This window comes from Centruroides vittatus, unplaced genomic scaffold (genome assembly GCF_030686945.1).
Source record: "Centruroides vittatus isolate TY-2023 unplaced genomic scaffold, ASM3068694v2 contig_355, whole genome shotgun sequence".
Classification (NCBI taxonomy): domain Eukaryota; kingdom Metazoa; phylum Arthropoda; class Arachnida; order Scorpiones; family Buthidae; genus Centruroides; species Centruroides vittatus.
In genome coordinates, this window is record NW_027122178.1 from 1,583,537 (window position 1) to 1,604,861 (window position 21,325).

At 32.0% G+C, this 21,325-nt stretch overlaps 2 protein-coding genes and 1 non-coding gene across 3 annotated transcripts in view; 2 read left to right on the plus strand and 1 right to left on the minus strand.

Annotated features, from left to right (window-relative positions):
* The window catches only part of LOC136974727 (phosphatidylinositol 4-kinase type 2-beta-like), a 40,521-nt gene extending 39,886 nt beyond the window's left edge, over positions 1–635 (minus strand). Inside the window, exon 1 of the mRNA XM_067269674.1 lies at positions 215–635. Coding sequence (XP_067125775.1) covers positions 215–547 — 333 coding nt within the window. The 5' untranslated portion in view covers positions 548–635. The remainder of the gene's footprint in view (positions 1–214) is intronic.
* Positions 636–6,716: 6,081 nt separating this feature from the next.
* Positions 6,717–6,788, plus strand: TRNAH-GUG (transfer RNA histidin (anticodon GUG)). Its single transcript has one exon. It is a non-coding gene; the product is annotated as a tRNA-His (tRNA).
* Positions 6,789–14,647: 7,859 nt separating this feature from the next.
* On the plus strand, positions 14,648–17,130 carry LOC136974721 (toll-like receptor 2). Its single transcript, XM_067269663.1, has one exon. It carries the CDS (start codon positions 14,699–14,701, stop codon positions 17,039–17,041), a length of 2,343 nt encoding a protein of 780 aa, XP_067125764.1. The 5' UTR covers positions 14,648–14,698; the 3' UTR covers positions 17,042–17,130.
* The last annotated feature ends 4,195 nt before the right edge of the window (positions 17,131–21,325 follow it).

Sequence of the window (21,325 nt, forward strand, 5' to 3'; positions counted from 1 at the left end):
ATAATTTAGGAAAAATATACTTTTATATGTTATTAATTCAGTGATTGTAACAAATTTAATTTACAACAATACAGAAAAATATGGTAAAAATGAAAAAGTTTGTAATAGTTTATGGCATTAAAATGTTTAGTGAATAACAGTATTAAAAAAAATAAGAATTAATACAAAAATCATTTATTTATTTAAAAAGTAAACAAAGTAAGGATATATTTACCGTACTATCATTGTTTTTCACAAAATAACTACCACTGGATCCTTGGTAAATTCGTTGAGGGTAAACACCATTTCCAATAGCTACTTCAGCTTCCTTAACAATCGTTGAAAACTGTGGATCGTCAGGAAAATGGTTAAAGTTACAAGCACAATCTTCAGTCCTCCTCAATAAGGGTTGGTTTTCCCGAACACTCTCTTTAGTTAGTACAGATGTTGGCACAAAAGAGACATCCGGCACTATTTGGTCTTCTATATCTGAAGTTTTCAGGGGAAGATAACGTTGATCATCTTCCAGCGAAAATGCAGTTAATGGAGTAGTTAATTCTGTACTCATCGGTTCTTAAGAATATGCGTACTGAAATTTAATTAATCGAAAATATCAGCTGATTACTCACAAATTGACATTATCCATGTGACTAATCATCACGTGATTAGTATTTTTAACACTAGGGGCGTGATGATCAAGATACAAGTTTTGTATTTTAATTTTAAAATTCGTGCTTTTTACATTAAAAATAAAGTTTATTAACATTTACCAATTAAAAAATGCTTTACATTATTATACATTAAAATATATTTAAAACTCTTTCCTCTTTGTAGAGCAAGCCATTATGGCTTCAGCCAGGCCCACTATGAGACGGCTTAGTGATGAGAGACGGAGCCCGACACATCCGGACGAATCACTCCAAAAAATTCCTGGGGTTTTCGGCTCATCCGGTTTCGTTTCCGGAAGCATCCAGAGTGACAGGGTGATAGCTTAACCGCTCAGCTATCTGAATTTCAGTAACGATGGATTGATTAGAGCGAAATTAATGATATATAACCGGCATATTTTGTCTATTACAATCGGGTCTAATCAGTAATGAAGTCAGCAGGCAAAGGAACGACGCTTCGATATGCCATCCATCATCTTTTTTCTACGTTTGCCTACTCCATGACGGTAGGTTCATACCTACCGCTATGGAGTAGGCAAATATAGAAAAAAGATGCGTCAATAATAAATGCCTCATCCTCCGCGGTTAGATAAACCCATTAGAAGAAAGCATGCTGATCTTTGATCGAGACATTGATTTCTTCAAAATAAGTTATGTGAGAATTTGTAGTTATATACTCTGCCGCTTCGCTTCGGGATCATATTAAAAGAGGCAGGATGCATTTCTTGTTATCATAAAATGTAAAAATTTTGGAGATGTACGATTTTTTCAAAACTGCACTGCAAATTTTTTTGTTTCTGCTTCTGGTCCTCTGAGGATTGGATTATTCTAAGCACCTCTTTCTCATACCAAATTACTCTGACAAAATCGTTTTTATCGTTTCTTTATCAATGTTCTTATTCTGTGATTAGCCGAATGCCCATCATATACCGTATTTTACGGACTATAAGACGCACTTTTTTCTTCGAAAAATTGCCTCCAAAATTCAGGCGCGTCTTATGGTCCGTAGCGTCTTATGAGTATTTTTTTTAAAAAATTGCTTAAAAATTAAGGTGCGTCTTATACTCCGTAAAATACGGTAGTTTAAGAGTACAATCTTTTCAATATTCTTCTGTTTCAATTAAAATGGACGATCTTCGCGTGTTCTTATCGCCAGGGCCGTCGAGAAGCTTTTTTTCAGATCTGGAGAAAACTTATGGGCCAACCCCTGTAAAATTAAATAAAGAGAATTTCGTTCACAAACGTGTTAAAAATGAATTTTATTTTTTACAGTCTTCTTGGACAATGATTATTAGTAGGACGTTAACTGGTGTTTAATATTTGATACAAAACTGACAGTTAGATCAGAAAACAAAACTTTTATTCAATTCACCTGCAGTAGTAATTTTTCCTGGAAAAATTACTATTGCAGTCACGTATAGAATAGTTTATTACGATTATAATGCATTATTGAAATTGCAATCTTACCATTTTGACCGATAGGCCTAGTAATTTTTTGTGGGGTGTGATCTACTTTAAAAAGTCAAAAGTACCAAAGTTCTACTGCCATAACCTTATTCATAAATAAAAAGTTTACTTGCCCACTCTTATAAAATTATGTTGCATAAGATAGTTATCGTGGCCACCACATCCTAAAGCGGGAACTTAAGACTAGGATCATTGGCGAGCCTCATCCCTCTCCCCTCCCCACTCGAACCGAGTCCTTAGTGGTGTGAGGCGAGAGACCTAACAACTCGGCAAACTGGCAAATTCACTAAAGACGTAACAAAGAAACGCAACTGGTCAGGAGCGACTACATAATTTATATATATATATATTAGCAACAGATGAACAAAGCGTACATTAGTTTCATTAAATTAATAAATGCAACAGCGACGTTCATTTTTATTCGCACTATGGATAGTGAACAAAATATTTGCAAAATAAAAATATAATTCTTTAATAAACAACAGAGTAACTATTTTGTCTATGAATTCACATTAACTGTTTGTGTACGTATTATTATTATTATTAATTATACTGAGCCAAGTACAAGCCTTCTAAAGAGCTAAAAAGAACGTTCAAATTATTAAAATAGCTTATGTTGAAGAAAAGTACACTTTTAGCCCTTAAAGAGCCTGCCGGAGACATTTAAGGCTTTAGTCTATCGCCCTAGGAGAACTGGAATTAAATCCGGGCACTGGAAAAATCCTGGAAAGTTTGGGACAACAGCCATTTTTCGAGAGGTAATCTGAGCCCAGATATATTAGGCTCGTCCTCTCTAACCAGCTGACTCATTGTGGACATGGCCGAATCCACGTTAATTAAACCTGAAAAACGGCTTAACGTGGGTTTGCTTAAAGGGCTGAAAGAGTAAAAAATTACGCTTGTCAGAAGATGTTTACTAGAAAGCATGACCTATATAACAATTGTTAAAGCCAGAAAACGTAGTAATATAAAGGAAATCCTCGTCAGTTCGAAATTCAAAGGACAAAATAATCGCGACTTCGAATTATAGAATTTCAAATTATCCGAGATTTAAGTACAGTATTTATGTACAATATTCCAAATGCCACGTAACTGATGTAATTTATTAAGCAAACGAAATACAGCGACGAGCACAGAATGCTATTTTCGTTAATTAATAATTAATATAAATAAACTGCGTGCTAACCAGCACCTGTCCAGTGAGAACTTACAGGTTGCCAGATAGGTTTTATAAAGTGTAAAGCAGAACTCTTCGAAATATAGCCCAAATTATTTTTAAAAATATACGTTTAGATCGAAATCTCGGCATCGATTTTCTCATGAAAACAGTATTTATCTCATATACTACGTGTTATGAAGTAAAATGAACGTTCAGACTACACGACTGCTGCTTTAATTTCAGTTTTTTAATGTAAATTTTAACAATTTTAATTAAAAATATATAGATATTAGATATTTTTTATGCTTTTATATTAAAAATTCATATTGAAAATCGCTCCTCTGTTGAAATTAACGTGGCTTCTACATGAACTTTGACCCTAATCTCGTAAATTTTTTAAAATTTATTTTAATACTTAATTGCTGTGTCTGTGTATTAATTTTATAGTTTAACTATAACAAATAGAAAAAATAAATTAATTAAATTACTGTTTTATAATAATATAAAGCATAAATTAATTATGTTTTTAAATAGAATTTTTAGCAACCATTACAAGTTTTATTTTTATTTAAGTAATTAATTACAAAGCAGTCAGTAAATAATTTATAAGAAATTTTATAATTTTTGTAATAATCGTAACGAAAATTTCATCCATTTTTAATGAAGACAGAATGCGAAACTCTCAGGACTTACAGTACCTAAGTTTAATGATGATGCATTTTAATGGTTTTTTTAAGGGGTGGCCCCACCATGCCATCTCCATACCCAATCTTGATAAACATGATTTAAAAATATATAATAATTTAATCAGTAATTATATTTGTATATTTCGGATGAGTGTGTGTCTACGTGCATTGTAGTGATGTGAGTTCATCTCTACCCTGTCCCCTATAAAAAATATTGAAAGTAAAATTTAATCACCGTCACCATGTACTGTACAGGTAAGAGTGATCATCTCCGAACGTTTTTAAAATTTACCATCTTTCGCATCTCCGAAACCTGATAAACATAACCAAATGTAAAATTTAAGGAATTCGATTATTTCAAAATACGGCTACTTTGAAATTCGAAGTGAAAAGTTTGTCTGAACTGTGTTATGGTTATGATAACTTGTTCGTTTAGATCGAAGTGCCTCTATGCTATAAGAGAACAATATACCGAGAACTACTAATCAGATCAATATGGCTTTGCTTTTACAGAAACACATTTTCGTGTGTCACCTTACCTTCGGACTACTCTTTTTTCTTTTATCTCATAAAATACTGCTGGTTTTCGAGATTGGGAGATTAGGCTACAAGTAGCATATTGAGGTATTTTTAGGCTCTAGGCCAGTAGTCTTCAAAGTGGGGTACGCCAAGTTTCTTTTCAAAATACTGTATGTGTGTCCTGTCCGCATCTGTCTAATCTTATAGTCATCCTCCCGAAGAAGTAGGCTCACGATCACTTGCGATGATATAATATAAAATAATAATATTATGTTATATTATAGGAGGTACAACTTATAACTATTTACGTCTTACGGGTACGCGATCAAAAAAGTTTGAGATCACTGCTCTAGGCTACATTTGGGTGACTTACTACTTTTTGGGCCATTTTAATGTGCAGGTACTCCTCACTGTACGACCGAGTTCCGTTCCGACGATTACGTCGTTAAGCGAATTGGTCGATAAGCGAGAAGCTTGCGCCGGGAATATAGGATCGTTGTAAAATTATACAAATTATGCAACAAACTGTAAATTTATTCATAAAAAGACTATTATAGTACACTATTAGCCTATTAAGTACTATAAGACAATTATAGTACACTATTAGCCTATTACAGTACTATAAGACAATTATAGTACGCTTAATGCGCATGTCACCACGCCACTGATCGACACTCAAGCTGAGAAAGGGGATTCCCCGAATTGCCGGTCGAAACTTGATTGGTCGTAAGTGCGAGTGGTCGTTAAGCAGATAGGTCGTAAAGTGAGAAGTACAGTACCTGTATTAAACATAATTTAACATTTATTTTAAGTATAGATTTTAAGATGTGTTTTAAACTCTGGAATATTCTACATAGTTTTTAGATTACAGTTTTGATATATAAAATCTATAATTGTGACTTCTTCCGAAACCAGTTTTTAAAGAATTGTCAAGGGCTGAAGAGGAATTTAGACCCGAAATGCATACAAAAACGACAATTAAAAGTAATTAATTTTGCCATGCTCTTGTAAACACATATCTTGTATGATAAGTCCTACATTTGTCAAGTTATGAGATTTAAGAAGCAACAATCGAAATAATAATCGTTTTATATCTATGGCGTTGAATCTTACATTCATAAATTTTCAAAACAATTTTATTAGAGATCTTTGAAGCTTTTCACATTCCAGTCTACGACACTTAAATTTGAGGAACAATCTGATCAAAGTATTAGTATACCCATGCCTTTTTGTCTGTATTTTAGTTTAGTTTAACTATTCAAACAAAGAATTGATTATTCCCTTGCAGATTTTTCCCTGCTGCATAATCTTTATCTATTTTCCAATCGCGCAATTATCTTTTTCAAAGAAATTATCGATATTTTATTAAATATCGAGTTTTGTTAATTTATCTTCCAATCCATTTTTATAATTCACATTGAAACCTTTTTTTACTTGCATACTTGGCTGAATGGGATCGATTATAGAGATTTTAATCTTTTTATTTGTTTTCTTCCTACAGAATTAATGGATAAAAAATTGGAAGATCTCAATTCTAGATATGAAGATTAATGAACTTCTTTATGACTGTAACATTATCTATTACCGTATGTGTTCTTTATGTTTCGAATTAATATTAAGTCCTATTTTATATTACTATCGTTGGTATCTCCGCTACTTTTGGTTTCATTTTAGAAACATATTTTCTAATTGTAAACAAAAAGAAAAAGCATTACGATATTATAAATACAATGCATTTATAGTGTACTGTACTTCTGGTAGCCTTCAAAGGAAGGTCAGTCGACTGTATTGTGGAACAGTGAAAGTGAATAAATAGTGACTGCTTTTTCGTTTTTTCGGCTATACTATGGCCGAAAAGATTTTTAAATAAAGAATAAATTTAATTAATATAATAATTATAAACGTTTTATTATAATAAAGGAGTAATTAAAGTTTAAAAAGAAAACAGGGGATTGTAATTTTAATGAAAGTAATTGTTCTTGTAGATAGAAAAGTATATAATTAAATTCAATTAACATAATGTAACTAAAATATTTGTATCCTTTTACATCATAAATTATAAATTATGTAAGAAAAATATAGGCTACATAACGTATAATGTACACTAAAGATAACTACAACTGAACGGACTACTTTTTTATATTGAACTACTTTTTGTACTTTTACATTTAACTTGTAACACTTTAGTAATTTCAGATATTTATAGGGAATAAGAAGAACTTACACACGTGTCGGGTTGCCGTGATCGTCTAGTGGTTAGGACATTGCGTTGTGGCCGCAATAACCCAGGTTCGAATCCTGGTCACGGCACTTTTTTTTTAATTATTACTAATAATTTTTTCATTTAAATGGTAATATTTCATAGGAACAAACAAATAAAAACTGTTTTTGTTTATTTTAATTTAAAACTTTTTCCCTTAAAGAAGTTAGATAGTTGAATGTTAAAGGGAATGAAATCAGAGGAATATAGGTATTGAGTAATGAAGTATATGCAAGTAAGAGTTGTATAATAATTAAAAACAAACCACGGGGTAAATTCAGGGGAAGGATGGGGTGTCCAGGTTTTACGGTAACACGTTATCCGTAGGGTACTAAAGAGTATGTATGAAAAATTTGGTGCAGATCGGTCGAAGAGTATACTCATGAATTTTATACTCAAAATTTTACTGCAGAATTTTATAGTCATCGGATATGAGTATAAAATTCTGTATAACAGTAATAAAATTTTTTAAATTAGTCAATAATTTATTATTTTTTATTTTATCATAGCTTTAAATATTCACTTTTATTAAATTTACTAATGATTGTGAACTAATATTTGATAAAATAAACGTTTTATTATTTGCGAATTTAATTAAAAATGAAAAAAATTAACTTTTATTATCATCAATAAACGCTTTCTCGCAGTTATGAGTGTATTAATACAGGAGACAAATTAAATAAAATAATTATTAGAATTTTGAAACCCTTCCGTTTGAAAAGGAAGGAAAATACTCTCGGGTTGTCCGTCTAATCTCTAATGAATAATAAGCAGTCTTCACTTAAACTTAAAACAATGTTTACAAATTGTTTGCAGCGATTTCCTAATTATAAATTATTTATTGTGACATCGTCAAAATACCGGACTGCAATTTTTAATTTATTTTATTTAAAATATATGCTCTTCACCTCAAATTACTACTGTAGTATTTTGATCCTGTACATTATACTTTTCCGTTAGCAATGGATTCGTGAGAGTTATCTATTAGCTGCTTCCAGGGAAAACGTTTTAAATTGACATAACTTGACTTCCAGTTTACACTGAAAGTTTTCATATAGTTAATCGGGCCTTTTGCCACTATATTCTCCATATCTGGTCTCGATGTTTATCTGTCTCCATTCGCGAGATTAAGGAAAGACAGTGGGAATTTATAGGTCTACATTTTTTTCAAATTGCAGTCTAACTAAGGTTTAAAATCTCTCTATATAGGTATTTATTCAAAATCGTTAAACTAAAAGCAAGAATTACAATTTAATTATTATAATAAAAGTCAATTGAATTCTTGCCTATTACTCTTTTTTTGGCTTAGTAAACACTAGTGTTGTGTTGTGTTACAAAGACACTTGGCAAGTTTTCCATCAAATTTCTTTATTCGGTTTAGTCGATTTTTGTAACATAACACAACACTAGTGTTTACGAAGCCTAAATTATAGAAAGAAACACGGTTTCATCAAACAAATCAACAAAACTCTTTTTTTGGTTAAAAGTTCATATTTTGTAAACCGGAGATTTAGAATATAAACTACACTATTAACCAAAAAAAAAAAAAAAAAAAAAAAAAAAAACAAAAACAATAGGCAAGATTTTAATTGATTCTATTGTGATATTTAAACAGTGATTGTTGTTGTTTTAATTTAATGGAATCTCTTGAATCTGTCAATCTGACTTTTTAAAAGCTAAATCCACTTAAATTAATTAAAAATTAAAATGATTGACTTAATATCGTTATTTTTACTGAAAGTATTCTTGTTTCTACAATTTTAATAGATCTATCATTTATTATAACATTTATTCTATTCTATTTTATAACGTTTGAAATATATGAATAATTTTCATGATTTTAATGTCAAATAAAATTTAATATGAAATACACATCATATAAACGGAAATTTTTATCAGTTACATTTAATCAGTTCCTTTATATAAACACAGGAAAAACACACAAGTTTCAGAGGAAAATGTGTCAAAGCAATCGATACATGTTAGATGAGAATTATTACTTCATTGTTAAATAATACTGTATTAAAAATATATCAATAGAAATTTAACACAGCATTACTATGATGACATTGAAAATTACTTGGAAAGTTAAATGCGTATTTATTCTCTTATTCTAATGTACAATTGCCTAAAGTAAATGTTAGTTTTTTGTTTATAACAAAATATTGATGTCATTATTTCAAACGTAGCCATCGAGAAGGCACGATTTGGGATTTTTGATGCCCAAATGCTTAAAACAATCTGTAAATTATAATCCGAACATATGTCAATATATTTGAAATTACAATTTTTTGATATTAAATCTAATAGTTTGATATAAGCATTCTTGTTCCTTCGCAGATCTCTGCATAGATTTACATATAAAATAATTTTCCAATTGTTATTCTAGCTTCTTGTTCCGTTTCTTTTACAGTTTCACTTTCAAGCATATAATATCTCTTTTCTACGGACTTATCAAATCGGATTTTTCTTAACATATAATAATAAATTTTAAAAATGTAACTAGTCTTACCATTCATTAAATAACAAGACCAGTTATGAAATAAATCACAAATGAATGAGAAGAATAAAAAATCTTTTTTTAAATGTGATCATTTTAAAATTGATTATTATATGTTAAGAAAAGTCCAATTGTTTTTGAAATAGTATAAATAACATCTTTGAAGAATACAGCTACTAAAAGATTATAAGAACTGATGAGTGGTATGACACTCGAAATGTATTTTCCTATAACTAACACCAATAAAGTCTAAATTCAGCTATGTTGTTTTTTAAGTTCCTGTATGATAAGTTAGTAATTTTCCAGTTGTTCCGTATTGAAGATTTCCAAGTTTTGTACAACTTTCAGATTGATCAATACAATATTTTTCAGTCAATAATTTCGTTTCGTTACGTTACTTATATATTTCCTTTAAAGCTGTATCCTTGTCTGCAATACTTTTCGTTTTCAAAATATAATTTCATAAGAGCATGTGCACAAACGCCGCCTGTGATGTTACGCCATTTTCTAAATTTGTAAGAATAACGGAAAATAATATTGCGCAAACTCGCTACTATCGTGTTATAAGAAAGTTCATTACTGTATGAGGAGTACCAGCAAATCGGTCAACTTACGTGGATGAGAAATGGGAACGATGTCTCTATCCATAATACCCATGATAAATTGTGGGAACTAGAATCAGGTTCGAATCGGGGTAAGTCTGATAGTAAGGTCGTCTGGCCTGTTTCATTGTTTTGATAATTTAATAATTTTTTTTACAATAAAATTAGTTTCATATGGTTATGGTGTCTTTTAAGGATAACTTTTGAAGAAATTTCAGAAACATTTTCAAAAAGCCGCGTGAGACTCTTTTAAAATGTTTTTGCGGCTCCCGAGGTGAACTCTTCCTCTACACAGAACGTTCACTGATAAGATAATAACTAGTGGTGCAACGAATATTCGGTTACTATTCGGTACTCGGCCTATTTTTCGCTATTCGGCCGAATACCGAATATTTAAATCACTATTTGGCCGAATATCGAATACCTAAAAACAGGAGTAAGAAATAACAAAAACACAGTAAATTAATCATTTTGGTATTAGATTTAATGTTATCGGGTTAGTGTTGTTTGTTTATATTTATTTATAACTTATAACACGCACAAAATAAAAAAGAAAATAATATTAGTCACATGTATTCACAATTTATAATTACAAAGATCAGCACACTTACTGTACAGTACACACCTATTCGTTCGAGAATCGTTGCACATCTGAGGGTCTGACACTGCCTATCGTTCTTTTTAAGCGCTCGTCTTTGCTCTTTCCTTTCTCTTTCCTCTACTTCACGTATGCCTATGCATACATCATAATGTGCGCGCACGATACTTTCGATTCGTCACTTTTCCGTCGTATATTTCCCACTTTACAATTACGTGACTCATAGCCTGGTGATAACAGAGAAAAGAGATAGATAGGACGTCGGTATAAGTCACAGTTATGATTTCACAGATTCGAGAAGCTTGCACTGGCATGCCGTGACATTTGATGATAGGGAAGCTGTGTTTCTGTAAGAAGTCGACTTTCAGGGGCAATCAGTTAATTGCGCGTCAGTGATGGCCTAGGGTCCAATCGTACGTGCGTGGTGGCGGAAGAGACGTACCTGACAAAAACCGACAAAAAAGAAACATAAAATAAACATATACTATGTACAAAGTAGTTTGCTTTAGGACAATCAGCCGTTCTGATATCCTGGGCGTCGATTTGGTTCTTCGATGGTCGATCGAAAGTGCCCCCGGGACAGTGGCGTTGACAAGTCTGTAGGGCACGGGGAGACTTCCTCTGTTGGCGTCGAGGACACGGTCTAAGTCCGAAGAGGCACGGGTTACAGGCAGTGGTGATATTCGAAATAGTTAACAAAGGGTTCGCTAGCAGAAAATTTTTCCCTGACAATCACCGACAAACGAAATGGAAGTTTTGACTAGAAATAAATACAATACCTTTTCTTGCGATATATCTAATAATCAGTGGCGTATTTGGAACATAACGAGCCTTGGGCGAAGACCGGGTAACAATAGTATATTAGTGCTGTCGACTTGTTTTTTAGGCAGAGAAATTTTTTACCCCGAATGGCACTGCTGATAATAGAGAGATGTCATCATCTCTCGAAACACAATATACTTTTTATTTCGCTGTCCATAGCCCGACACGTGTTCCACAGCCATCTTGTATTATCTCGCGCGCATGAGATTGTGGGATCTCTCTTATGACTGGATCTAGTTTCAAGAACTCTCTTAAATCGATCGCGATTAAACCTCGTTTCGGTCGAGATTAAAACGGTCGAGAGAGATCGCACCAAGACAGTCCCCGACCTTGCTCACAATCTAGATTGAAATGCTCGGTGCGAACGGGGTATAAAACTCTAGTTTAGTAGTATTACAGAGTATAATACGTATTTTTTAATATATTTAAAAAAAAAACAAACAAAACCACTGAGAAATGTGCAAGGTTCAATGAAAACAAGGTTCGGAAAACTGAAAATTTTATCAACGGGTTCGGCCGAACCTGTGCGAACCCGCTGAATATCACACCTGGTTACAGGTTGGCACAATAGACGAGAAATTGTACATTTTTTTTTTTTTTTTTTTTTTTGCGCGTTGACACATGGCGGTTTGGTCATTCGGAACGTTAACCGAGTGCCAGGTGTCCTCGATTGTCGGAGATTATATCAATCTCCGTTCTTTCTTTCATCCATTTTGGTTGGTCGTTCTCCCTCAATCACGCTTCCCGAGTGGTTGGTCCCTCGTTACTAAACGTAACGAGACTCTTACCTGGAGCGCGAGAAAAGTCTAAATCGAAGACGAATTCGATCTTCCACCGATCATAGGACGACTTCCTTCCGCGATTTATGGTTTCTGCCTGGCAGTTTGATATAAACAATGGGTGTCCGACTACAAACGACTTTTACCTATGTTTTTTTAAACTAATAAATTTTTCTCTAAATTAACCGTTTTTTCGCGTCTTTCGTGACGGGTCAGACCCGTCCGGTACATCACATTTCCATAAAAGTTTTAAACAAATACTGGAAATGACAAAAATAAACAATTTCTGTATTTTAGTTCTAAAATACAAATAATACATACATAATATAAATTGATACGATACAAACAATGATAGAAAAACTTGTTTTTAAAATTTTTTATAAACTAACTCTATTCGGCGATTTTTTCCGCAAAGTCGTTAATTACTTCATCATAAAAGTCGCTGGTCGTTGATACTATCAACATATTTGAAAGCTCTTTTTCTATCGAAAGCAACGCTAGCAACGACAGTTTTTCCTCCGACCGAGTGTTCCTGGCCAATGTATGAATTTGCTTCGTGGTTGAAAAACTGCGCTCAACAGACCCACTGGTAGATGGTACCGTAAAAATTAATGATATTAATTAAATCATATAATTCTTTTAGTACGTCTTTGTTCGGATCGACATTAATTATAATATGTTTTATGTCTAAGAGTTACTTGTCAATATAGTCCAGACACGAATATAAATATTGCGATTCACTACGTAATTTAGATAAATCAAAAAATTTCCCATAAAATTTACTTAATTTAAAGAATTAAAACACGCTTGGAAAAATTGTTAATAATTTTAATATTATGAAAAACATCTAAAAATGATAACAATTCTAAAGATTTTATGTCTGAAAATCTGTCAATATAATTATAATTTTCTTTTAATTATACTGTAATTAAATATAACTTTGCAAAAAAACGTACATAGAAATAACATTGAATACTCTTTACTTTTTAAATCTTAAACAATGCACTCAGTCAGATAGCTCCTACCAGTGGCTAAGGGATAGAATCGTTGGAAGCGTTACACGTGTGTGGTTTCCACCAGCTAAACCGGCTGAGGTTGGTGCTCTGTAAAGCGCATGCACCAATGCCCTCTGGCTGCTTTACACCATTCAGTTATTCTCTCCTTGAAAGCTGTCTCGGAAGCTCTTCCATTCCGTCACTGACATTCGAATATACAATAGCAATCTTATCGTTTTTTTCACATATAGTATAGAAGTTTTTAATAAGATACATAATGCAGTTATAATAAAATATTAATTTTAATTAATTCAAAGTACGTTAAAATATGAAAATTTATATTTTAGAAACTACGAGGGAATGTCATTGGAAGGTGGAAGCGCCGCTTCCACCGCTTCCAATGACGGCACGATACTGGAAGCTTGGTAGCCCGAACGGCCCCAGGCTTTCGCCCATGCACGCTAAGTGACTTTCATTACAAGCATTTAGCTTTTCGAAGTCTATGAGAACAATTATTTGGCATTGACGGCCGCGAATTTGGCGCCAATAAGCTCCTTCGATTTGTTCGATTATGTTATCAACTCAATTTCATATTTATTTTCACATTTTTACTTCGCGGTCCTTCTCTGTTCTTTTTCCGTTATTTACACGTGTAGGTCATTTCATTGTTATCCACATTTGATATCATCATTTATCACATACTGCCATGACGCTCTCGTCTGTCCGCTACAACTGTCAGGAATTAACGCGATTGGCGAAGCATAGTGACAGCGGGCCAATAGAGAGCAGGGTCCTTGCCATAATGCGGTTTGCGCGCCAATTTTCGTACCTGCGTTAATCAAGCCGAATAGTTTGGCCGAATATTCGGCTATTCGGCCACACTCCTCACGGAATATTCGGTATTCGGCCTCAGGCCGAAAATACTATTCGTTGCAACACTTATAATAACTGATACAAGATCTTAGCAAATATTTTTCTACGTGACATCTATACAATGTAAGCCACAGACAAAAGCAGTTTTTTAATCAATAGCCAGATCTGCATCGGGGTTTAAAATAATTGCGTCAGAAACTTTTTTCAGTAGAATTGTGAAAACTATATGGTTGTTTTAAAAGCGTGGCATTGTGACGATGTCATAATAAATAATTGCTCGTTTGTGAATAATTTATTTTGTTGTTTCCATACAGAGCAAGTTATATATCATTTGAGTCGACGTGCTTTCGCTGCAAGTTTTTGTTTGAGTATGTCAATGTGGACATAGTGTTGTTCTTGCTTTGGTTATGTTTTAATTTTTTTGATAATTTTTTTTAGTTGTTTCATTAATTTAGGTGTTGTTTTGTTATTAGCGTATTGTGTCAGCTTGCCTAGCTGCCGTCTAATATTTTTTATTTGTATTTCTACTTTTCTTTGCCAGACACGCTTCTGAAGGATTTTTGATTCATGTGCTTGTGTCTGTGGGTGCAGTTTTAGTACCAGTGAATTTAGTGAGTGCTTTTTGCAAAAGGAAAGAGACAGGGTATAATTTAATCCGAATCTATTTCAGATAATGAAGTGTTAATTTAATAAATTTTACAATTCTAAGGAACATATAAATTATTAAAACTTTTAAATATATTTTACTTCTACCTGATATATTAATATTTAAAATTGTTTTTCAGATAAATATGTTTATCTTTATTTGTGTCTTTACTGCGACGATTTATCCAATTAATTCTTGGAATGTAACCAGCAATACCTGTGATGATCTAAAAGATCACGAATTAATATTTATGCAAAATTGCAAAGTTTCTACGAATAAGCAAATGCTTCAGGCAAGTTGTGATATGTACTCTTCTGTTAAAAGTTTCTCACCTTACGTCGGACATAAACGTAGCGCAGTTGAAATGACAATAGGAATGGAAAGCGATAATTTCATTCACAATTTGGACGAAAAAATTTGTTTAAGGCTTACAAACATGACGATTAGGAAATTCCGAGTTTCTCCACATCAAATGAATAATTATGGTTTAAAATTCTCTTTGTTGACTCCATTAGCATCCACATTGTCTGGTATCAGAAAAGTCAAAGTTCACATAAATTTTAATAGACGTCGTATGATTGGCATCGCTGAAGCTGTAGGTAAATGCGATGTGACTTCACCAAAGTTTGACTTTATGGCCATTGATGAACATCGAAATGCATCGTGTAGATTAGTTATTCAAGGTATTTATGAAATGATGATGACCGCAGAGAGGATTAAAAAGTTTCCTACATCAGAACACGAAATAGCACTGATTTATAATCAACTTGATCAGATTTACTTCCTTCGCCAAGCAACAATTACAGAATTTTCTCTTTATTTAACGCAAAATATAAAATCAGTAAAATTGTTTTCTTCCATCCCAGAAATTGATTTGCTTAAATTAGAAATTCCAGAAAATCATTTTGATATTATTCAAAATGGCGATTTTTCATATACTCCTAAGTTGCAAGTATTAAATATGACAAAAAGTACAATTTATTTAATAGAGGAAAATGCGTTAGACAACCTTCCAGGTTTAAGAATTGTGGATTTTAGTAGAAATCGATTACACTCTATACCCGAACCGTTTTATAAACCACAGTTTATTAATCTGACGTATTTGAATTTAGAAGCTAATAAACCTGTAAGCAAAGAGTTTTCTTTGCCAGCGCGATCCTACTCAGCACCGTCAAATCTCCAGATACTCATACTTTCGAAAACTTATATAACACACTTGCAAAGGGGATCCTTCGCATCTTTTTCTCGCTTGCGTTATCTTTATCTTAGTGAATGTCATCTCGCATCCATACCCGAAGGCACGTTTGATAATTTGACTTCTCTTGTATCGCTTGATTTATCAAGAAATCGTTTAGAAATTATTCAAGACGATATCTTTGTAGTTTTTCATTCTCTTCAGTATCTAAATCTGAGTACTAATCGTTTTTATTTCATTCCACAATCTTCTATCAATTTTGTTTTCAATCTTAGGTTTTTGAATTTAGAAAACAATGCCATAAAATATCTATCTAATTTTTCCCATTTCAATCTACGATATTTAAATCTGAGAAACAATCGTATTAAAGAGATTACTAATGAGTCAATCGATTTACCACTGTTAGAAAATCTTGATATTTCTTCTAATCTTATAAGCAACTTTTCTAAAGAATTATTTGAAATTTTACAAAACATCAAATTTGTTAATTTATCATCGAATCCGTTTAATTGTTTACCTTGTAATCTTTACTATTTGCATATGTGGTTAAATGTCACCGACTACAGAGATTCTGATAATTTTATTTGTTTTTTTATGGAGAAAATTTCCGATGAAAAAGTAATGAATCTTCAGTCAAGATTTGAAGATTGTTTACATTTAGAAACTGATGCAACAGTAACAATTGTAATATCTTTATGTAGTACAATATTAGTTATCTTATTAGCTGGATCAGTGATATATTATTATCGCTGGAGCATTCGTTATTTGCTGTTTCATTTACGATCGAAAGTTTGGTATCTTAAACAAGAAAAACTATCTTCTCATCAATACAAGTACGACGCCTTTATATCGTTTTGCGATAAAGATATAGAATGGGTAGCGAATGAATTCGTGCCTAAAATGGAATCTGATGAATCGAGATTGAAGCTGTGCATACGCCTTCGCGATTTTAAACTCGGAGAGGAAATCCATCAAAATATTATCGACAAAATAGAAGAGAGTCGTAAAGTAGTGATTCTGTTATCGAACAATTTTCTGAAGGACGATTGGAGTATGATGGAACTATATTTGGCTCACGACAAGTTATTCGAAGAAAATAGAGATGCGTTAATTTTAGTCAAAATGGAAGAATTAAAAAAAGCGTTACTACCTCGAAGACTTCGTTATTTGTTAAAAACAAAAACTTATTTGTTATGGTCAACTGAAGAAGGCGCTCGATTATTATTCTGGAGTAGATTGAAAGAAGCCATTGTAAAATACAATAATCCGAATAAAATGAAAGAACTTGTTTAAAGCTTTCATATTTAATTTTAAGTGTAATTTACGTTTATACTGCATAACTTTTAAAGCTTTAAAGTAGATTTGTGTAGTACTTATGAAAAAATTTTGATATAAATAAAAATTTTATTATTTTTGAGATGTTTATGAATTTTATTTGTAACAGTATAATATTACATTTCTCTCATTTATTTACTTTCCATATCTGAAAGTTTAATTTGATAGAAAGTGCATCATATAAATGTAAATAAATTGAATTTTATAAGAGTTACTTTTTCTACGACAAATTTTATTAAAGTAGACTAAATATATTTAAGAATAATAGAACAGTAATTAACATTAAAATAATGAAATTTATTATTGATTGAAAATATTGCTTTTGCAAATTACAATTAATCCAATAAATTAATTTATATAATTAGATTCATTTAACACAATAAAGAAAATATTTGTGATCTTGGTAACATACAAGAAAACTATACTTTTTTCCTTCCTTCCATACTACAAATGTAATAAGATATGATTTTAAAAAAGACAAAGAATATTTTAAAACGAATTAAGGATGAGACGCTTACTTTACAAAAAACTATACTTTTATATAAACAGTTGAACCTGTTTATTTCGAATCTCTTGAGAATGAGAAAAATAATTCGAGATAGGCAGGTTCCCAGATATAAAGGTTTGATTGGAGGTATGGTATTGTAGTAATACAATAGCAAGTACAGTACATACCTGTGTTAGATATAAATAAAACATTTTTGACATACCTTAACAGGAATAGTTTCTCAATAGTTTCTGATGCCAGACTTTTCTCAACCGATAAGTCGCAGTACCCAATCAGAGAAAAACATTGTTGATTGCAACTGTGCACTGTAAATTATGATAAGAGATTTTCTCCAATTACAGTTTATGCTATCAAAATGTACCCGCAGAGCTTTGGATTTTTAGTTAACACTTCAGTTCACAATTTGAAATATAGAGGTTTTGGGAGAAAATTAATTTGAGATAAACATGGAAAATAAAACTGAGGCTGAAAATGCGGGGGAAAAATAAATTTCGAGATAAACATGTTTGAGATAAACAAGTTCAACTGTATTTATCCATAATTTTAAAAATTATTGCAAATAAAAAATACATTTTACTGTAAAATTTCTAATAAATTATAAAGAAATACATTGATAAAATTAATAAATAATTTATTAATGTTTTAATATTTTCTTGTAGTTTTACTTTACGGCTGTCATAAACTATAATATAGGAAAAATATGGTTATCAGTCAAATAGGATTCCTTTTTTTGTATTTTTTGACGTCTGACACAACAGGAACCCAAAAATGTAAAAACCCTTTACAAAATTCAGTATGTTTGTAGGTATGTGCATTGTCTGTGCGTGTAGGTGTGTATGTTGTATGGTGTTAACGCCTATCTTGCATTATATCCCAGGACTGTATAAATCAAAAGTTTTGAAACTTGGCAGGAGTATTTCTATACATAGCTAGAGTAGGGTCAACCTTAATAAAAATTTTACTCGTTATTAGTATTTGCAATTTCTTAAAAAGGTCATCCCTACTTCCACAAATAATCCTTTGACATTTTATAATAATTAATAATATAAAGATTTTTAATTAAATCTCATAAAATTATGTATGGTGACATCTGTTACAAATAGTGAACGGCGGCGATTCTTCCACGAGCTCATGACAGCTTTTTAAATTAATAAGTAGGTAATAGTCAATTGTACGTTTTATTTATTATTGCAAAGAATAGAAAGAAGCAGAATATGATAAAATATGCTTAAACTTGTAAAAATTTTCTCTCTCTTTGTTAAAGAAAGTTCAATAATAGATTTGCAGAGTGACTGCCGATAAATTACATTAAAATTTTTAAAATATTTTAATAATATACCGATAATTTTTATAAACTGTTTCCTGTTTAACTAATGGTTGACTTACTCAATTAATTATTAATATAATAATCAAAGTCTGTTTGTTTATAGCTTCATTTGTTGTCTTTCTTTCTCAATAGATGGCGGTACTTCATAACGCATTGTAATATTTATAGTTTATGATTATTTTTTATTGTTAGGTTGCTATTATTAATGTTAATAGTAATATTTTTATTGTTGTCTGATACTGCTAGAAGTGACCCGGCCACTTCTAGAAATGTTCAAGCAGTCCGTACCATTTGTAGGGTATCAACTGAAGAAGATGAAGAGCATAGCAGCAAAGTAACTTGTAATCTTTGCAGTAAGAAAAAGATATTATTAAAAAATGACCTTTAGCACACGATTGCCTAAATAAACAAGCCAAGAAATGCTGAAGAATTCTGATAAAAAGTTTCCTCCAGCAACAGTCGAAGACAACGTTTGCATTCCGATAGAGGACGTTGACAGAGGACGTAGGAATCGTTACAGCTGTGATTTTGGCTCTGGAAAATGACTTGTATAAACTTAACAAAGTTCGGAGTTTTGAAGCAGTTGTACGCCAGGAGTGTTGTTCTTAAAGAGAAATTGTTTCTTTGCCATCGATTTCGGGCAACGAAATACCGCTAAGAACAGTGTCACACCGAGTCATCTTTAACTAGTCGCTAAGAATTTTCAAGGTGTTCGTGTGCTGCCAAGTGTTCAACAAATCATGCAACTGCAAACGAGTCAATACGTTATGTAACTCGAAATATCACAACAGTTCAGATTACAGAATGGTCCTTAAAGAGTCCTTGACCTTCGTAAGATAACTTATTTTTCTCTGTGAGGCGCTTTTTAACTGCAACTAAAGAGATTTCTTAATGATGTGATTTTTCAACTATAATTGAAGAGTTTTACTTTCCTGGCTGTTATGTATACATAACAAGTATTAGAATCGTGACAAATTTGATCCTCTGAGTTTTTCGCAAGTCTCCACGTTTTGAGACGTCCTGAACTAAAAAATTCAAAAACAGGAAAACAATTTTCATGGAACGTGTGTGTTGGCGTCTGTTTCGTTTAGTATCTCAGGATGGAGATTAAGAAACGAATTTTGGCACGATAACTTGTGTACAAGGTGTATTGATGCTAATAAATTTTGGTGGTTAAAGGTTAAAAGGATGAGGAGATGGAGAGGGTCATATCGCAAGAAACGTCGAACTTAATAAAGATTTTACTCGTTATTAGAATTTACAAATTTTTTATATAAAACTCATCCTTACCATCAAAATTAAGTTTTTTTTGATATTTTATAATATTTAATAATTTGAAAAGTTTTTAAATAACAAAATATTATAATACACATACAATTTTATATATTGTGATTAATAATATAAAAGTTATTTTTTAAATGAAAACTCATAATAGCCAGAAAAGTTTTGCAACTGGTTGCAGGATTTTATTAATTTAGAATTTGCCTTATCTCATTTAAGAAATCAAATAAATGTCAAGATCTCTATTATTCAGAAAAGACAGCAAGGAAACATTTTTCGAAGCTATAAATTTTTGGTATGGTTTCGCATATGGCGGAAGCATGTATACCGTCATGGTCAGCCATGTTTTTCCGGTTGGGTCAGTCTGACAAGTGAGTAGTGATTGATGGAAACGTAATATATTAACGAGGAGAAGGGGATGAGTAGAACTAGTCATTCCTGTGCCCTGTGCAAGAGTTTGCATTTAGGCCTCTTAATTAATTAGGTTCGGGAAAATAATAAAACAAATACATGCATTTTGGGCCCCCATCCAAGTGGGCCCTGTGCGGGTGCACCTATTGTCCCTGCCTAGTTACGGCATTGGGTATGAGATTAACAAATTTCATTCTTTTCACCATGTAACGAAAACATACTAACAAGACGGCTCCGACTCACCTGACTGGGACAAAAGTCCGGACCATTAATTATCTATAAATAGTTTCCCGTCAAGCATGACGGGAAACTATCTAGTTATAATATAATCTAACAATCATATTTTTGAATCAAAACCTTTAGTCATTGTGATTTCCTACTTTGCAGTATGCTTTGTTAACTGAATATGTTTGACACAAAGTAAAACAAGATCTAAATAAATATTCCAAGTTCTTCTGTCTAAAATGGAAGAAAAATTCTCGCGTGCTTTTCAACTGATACAAGTGATAATAGATAATAGAAATGCTTTCTTCAAATTAAAATAAATTTACAATAGAATAGAGTAAAATTATAATTGGTTAGCGGTACCTCGGTACTCGAACTAATTCAAACAATTCGGTATTCGAACCATGTTTAGGGAAATCCGGAGAACGGTAGACCGCTTCTACAATCCGGCCATCTAATTTGTATCATTTATTACTTAAGCCAATGACAA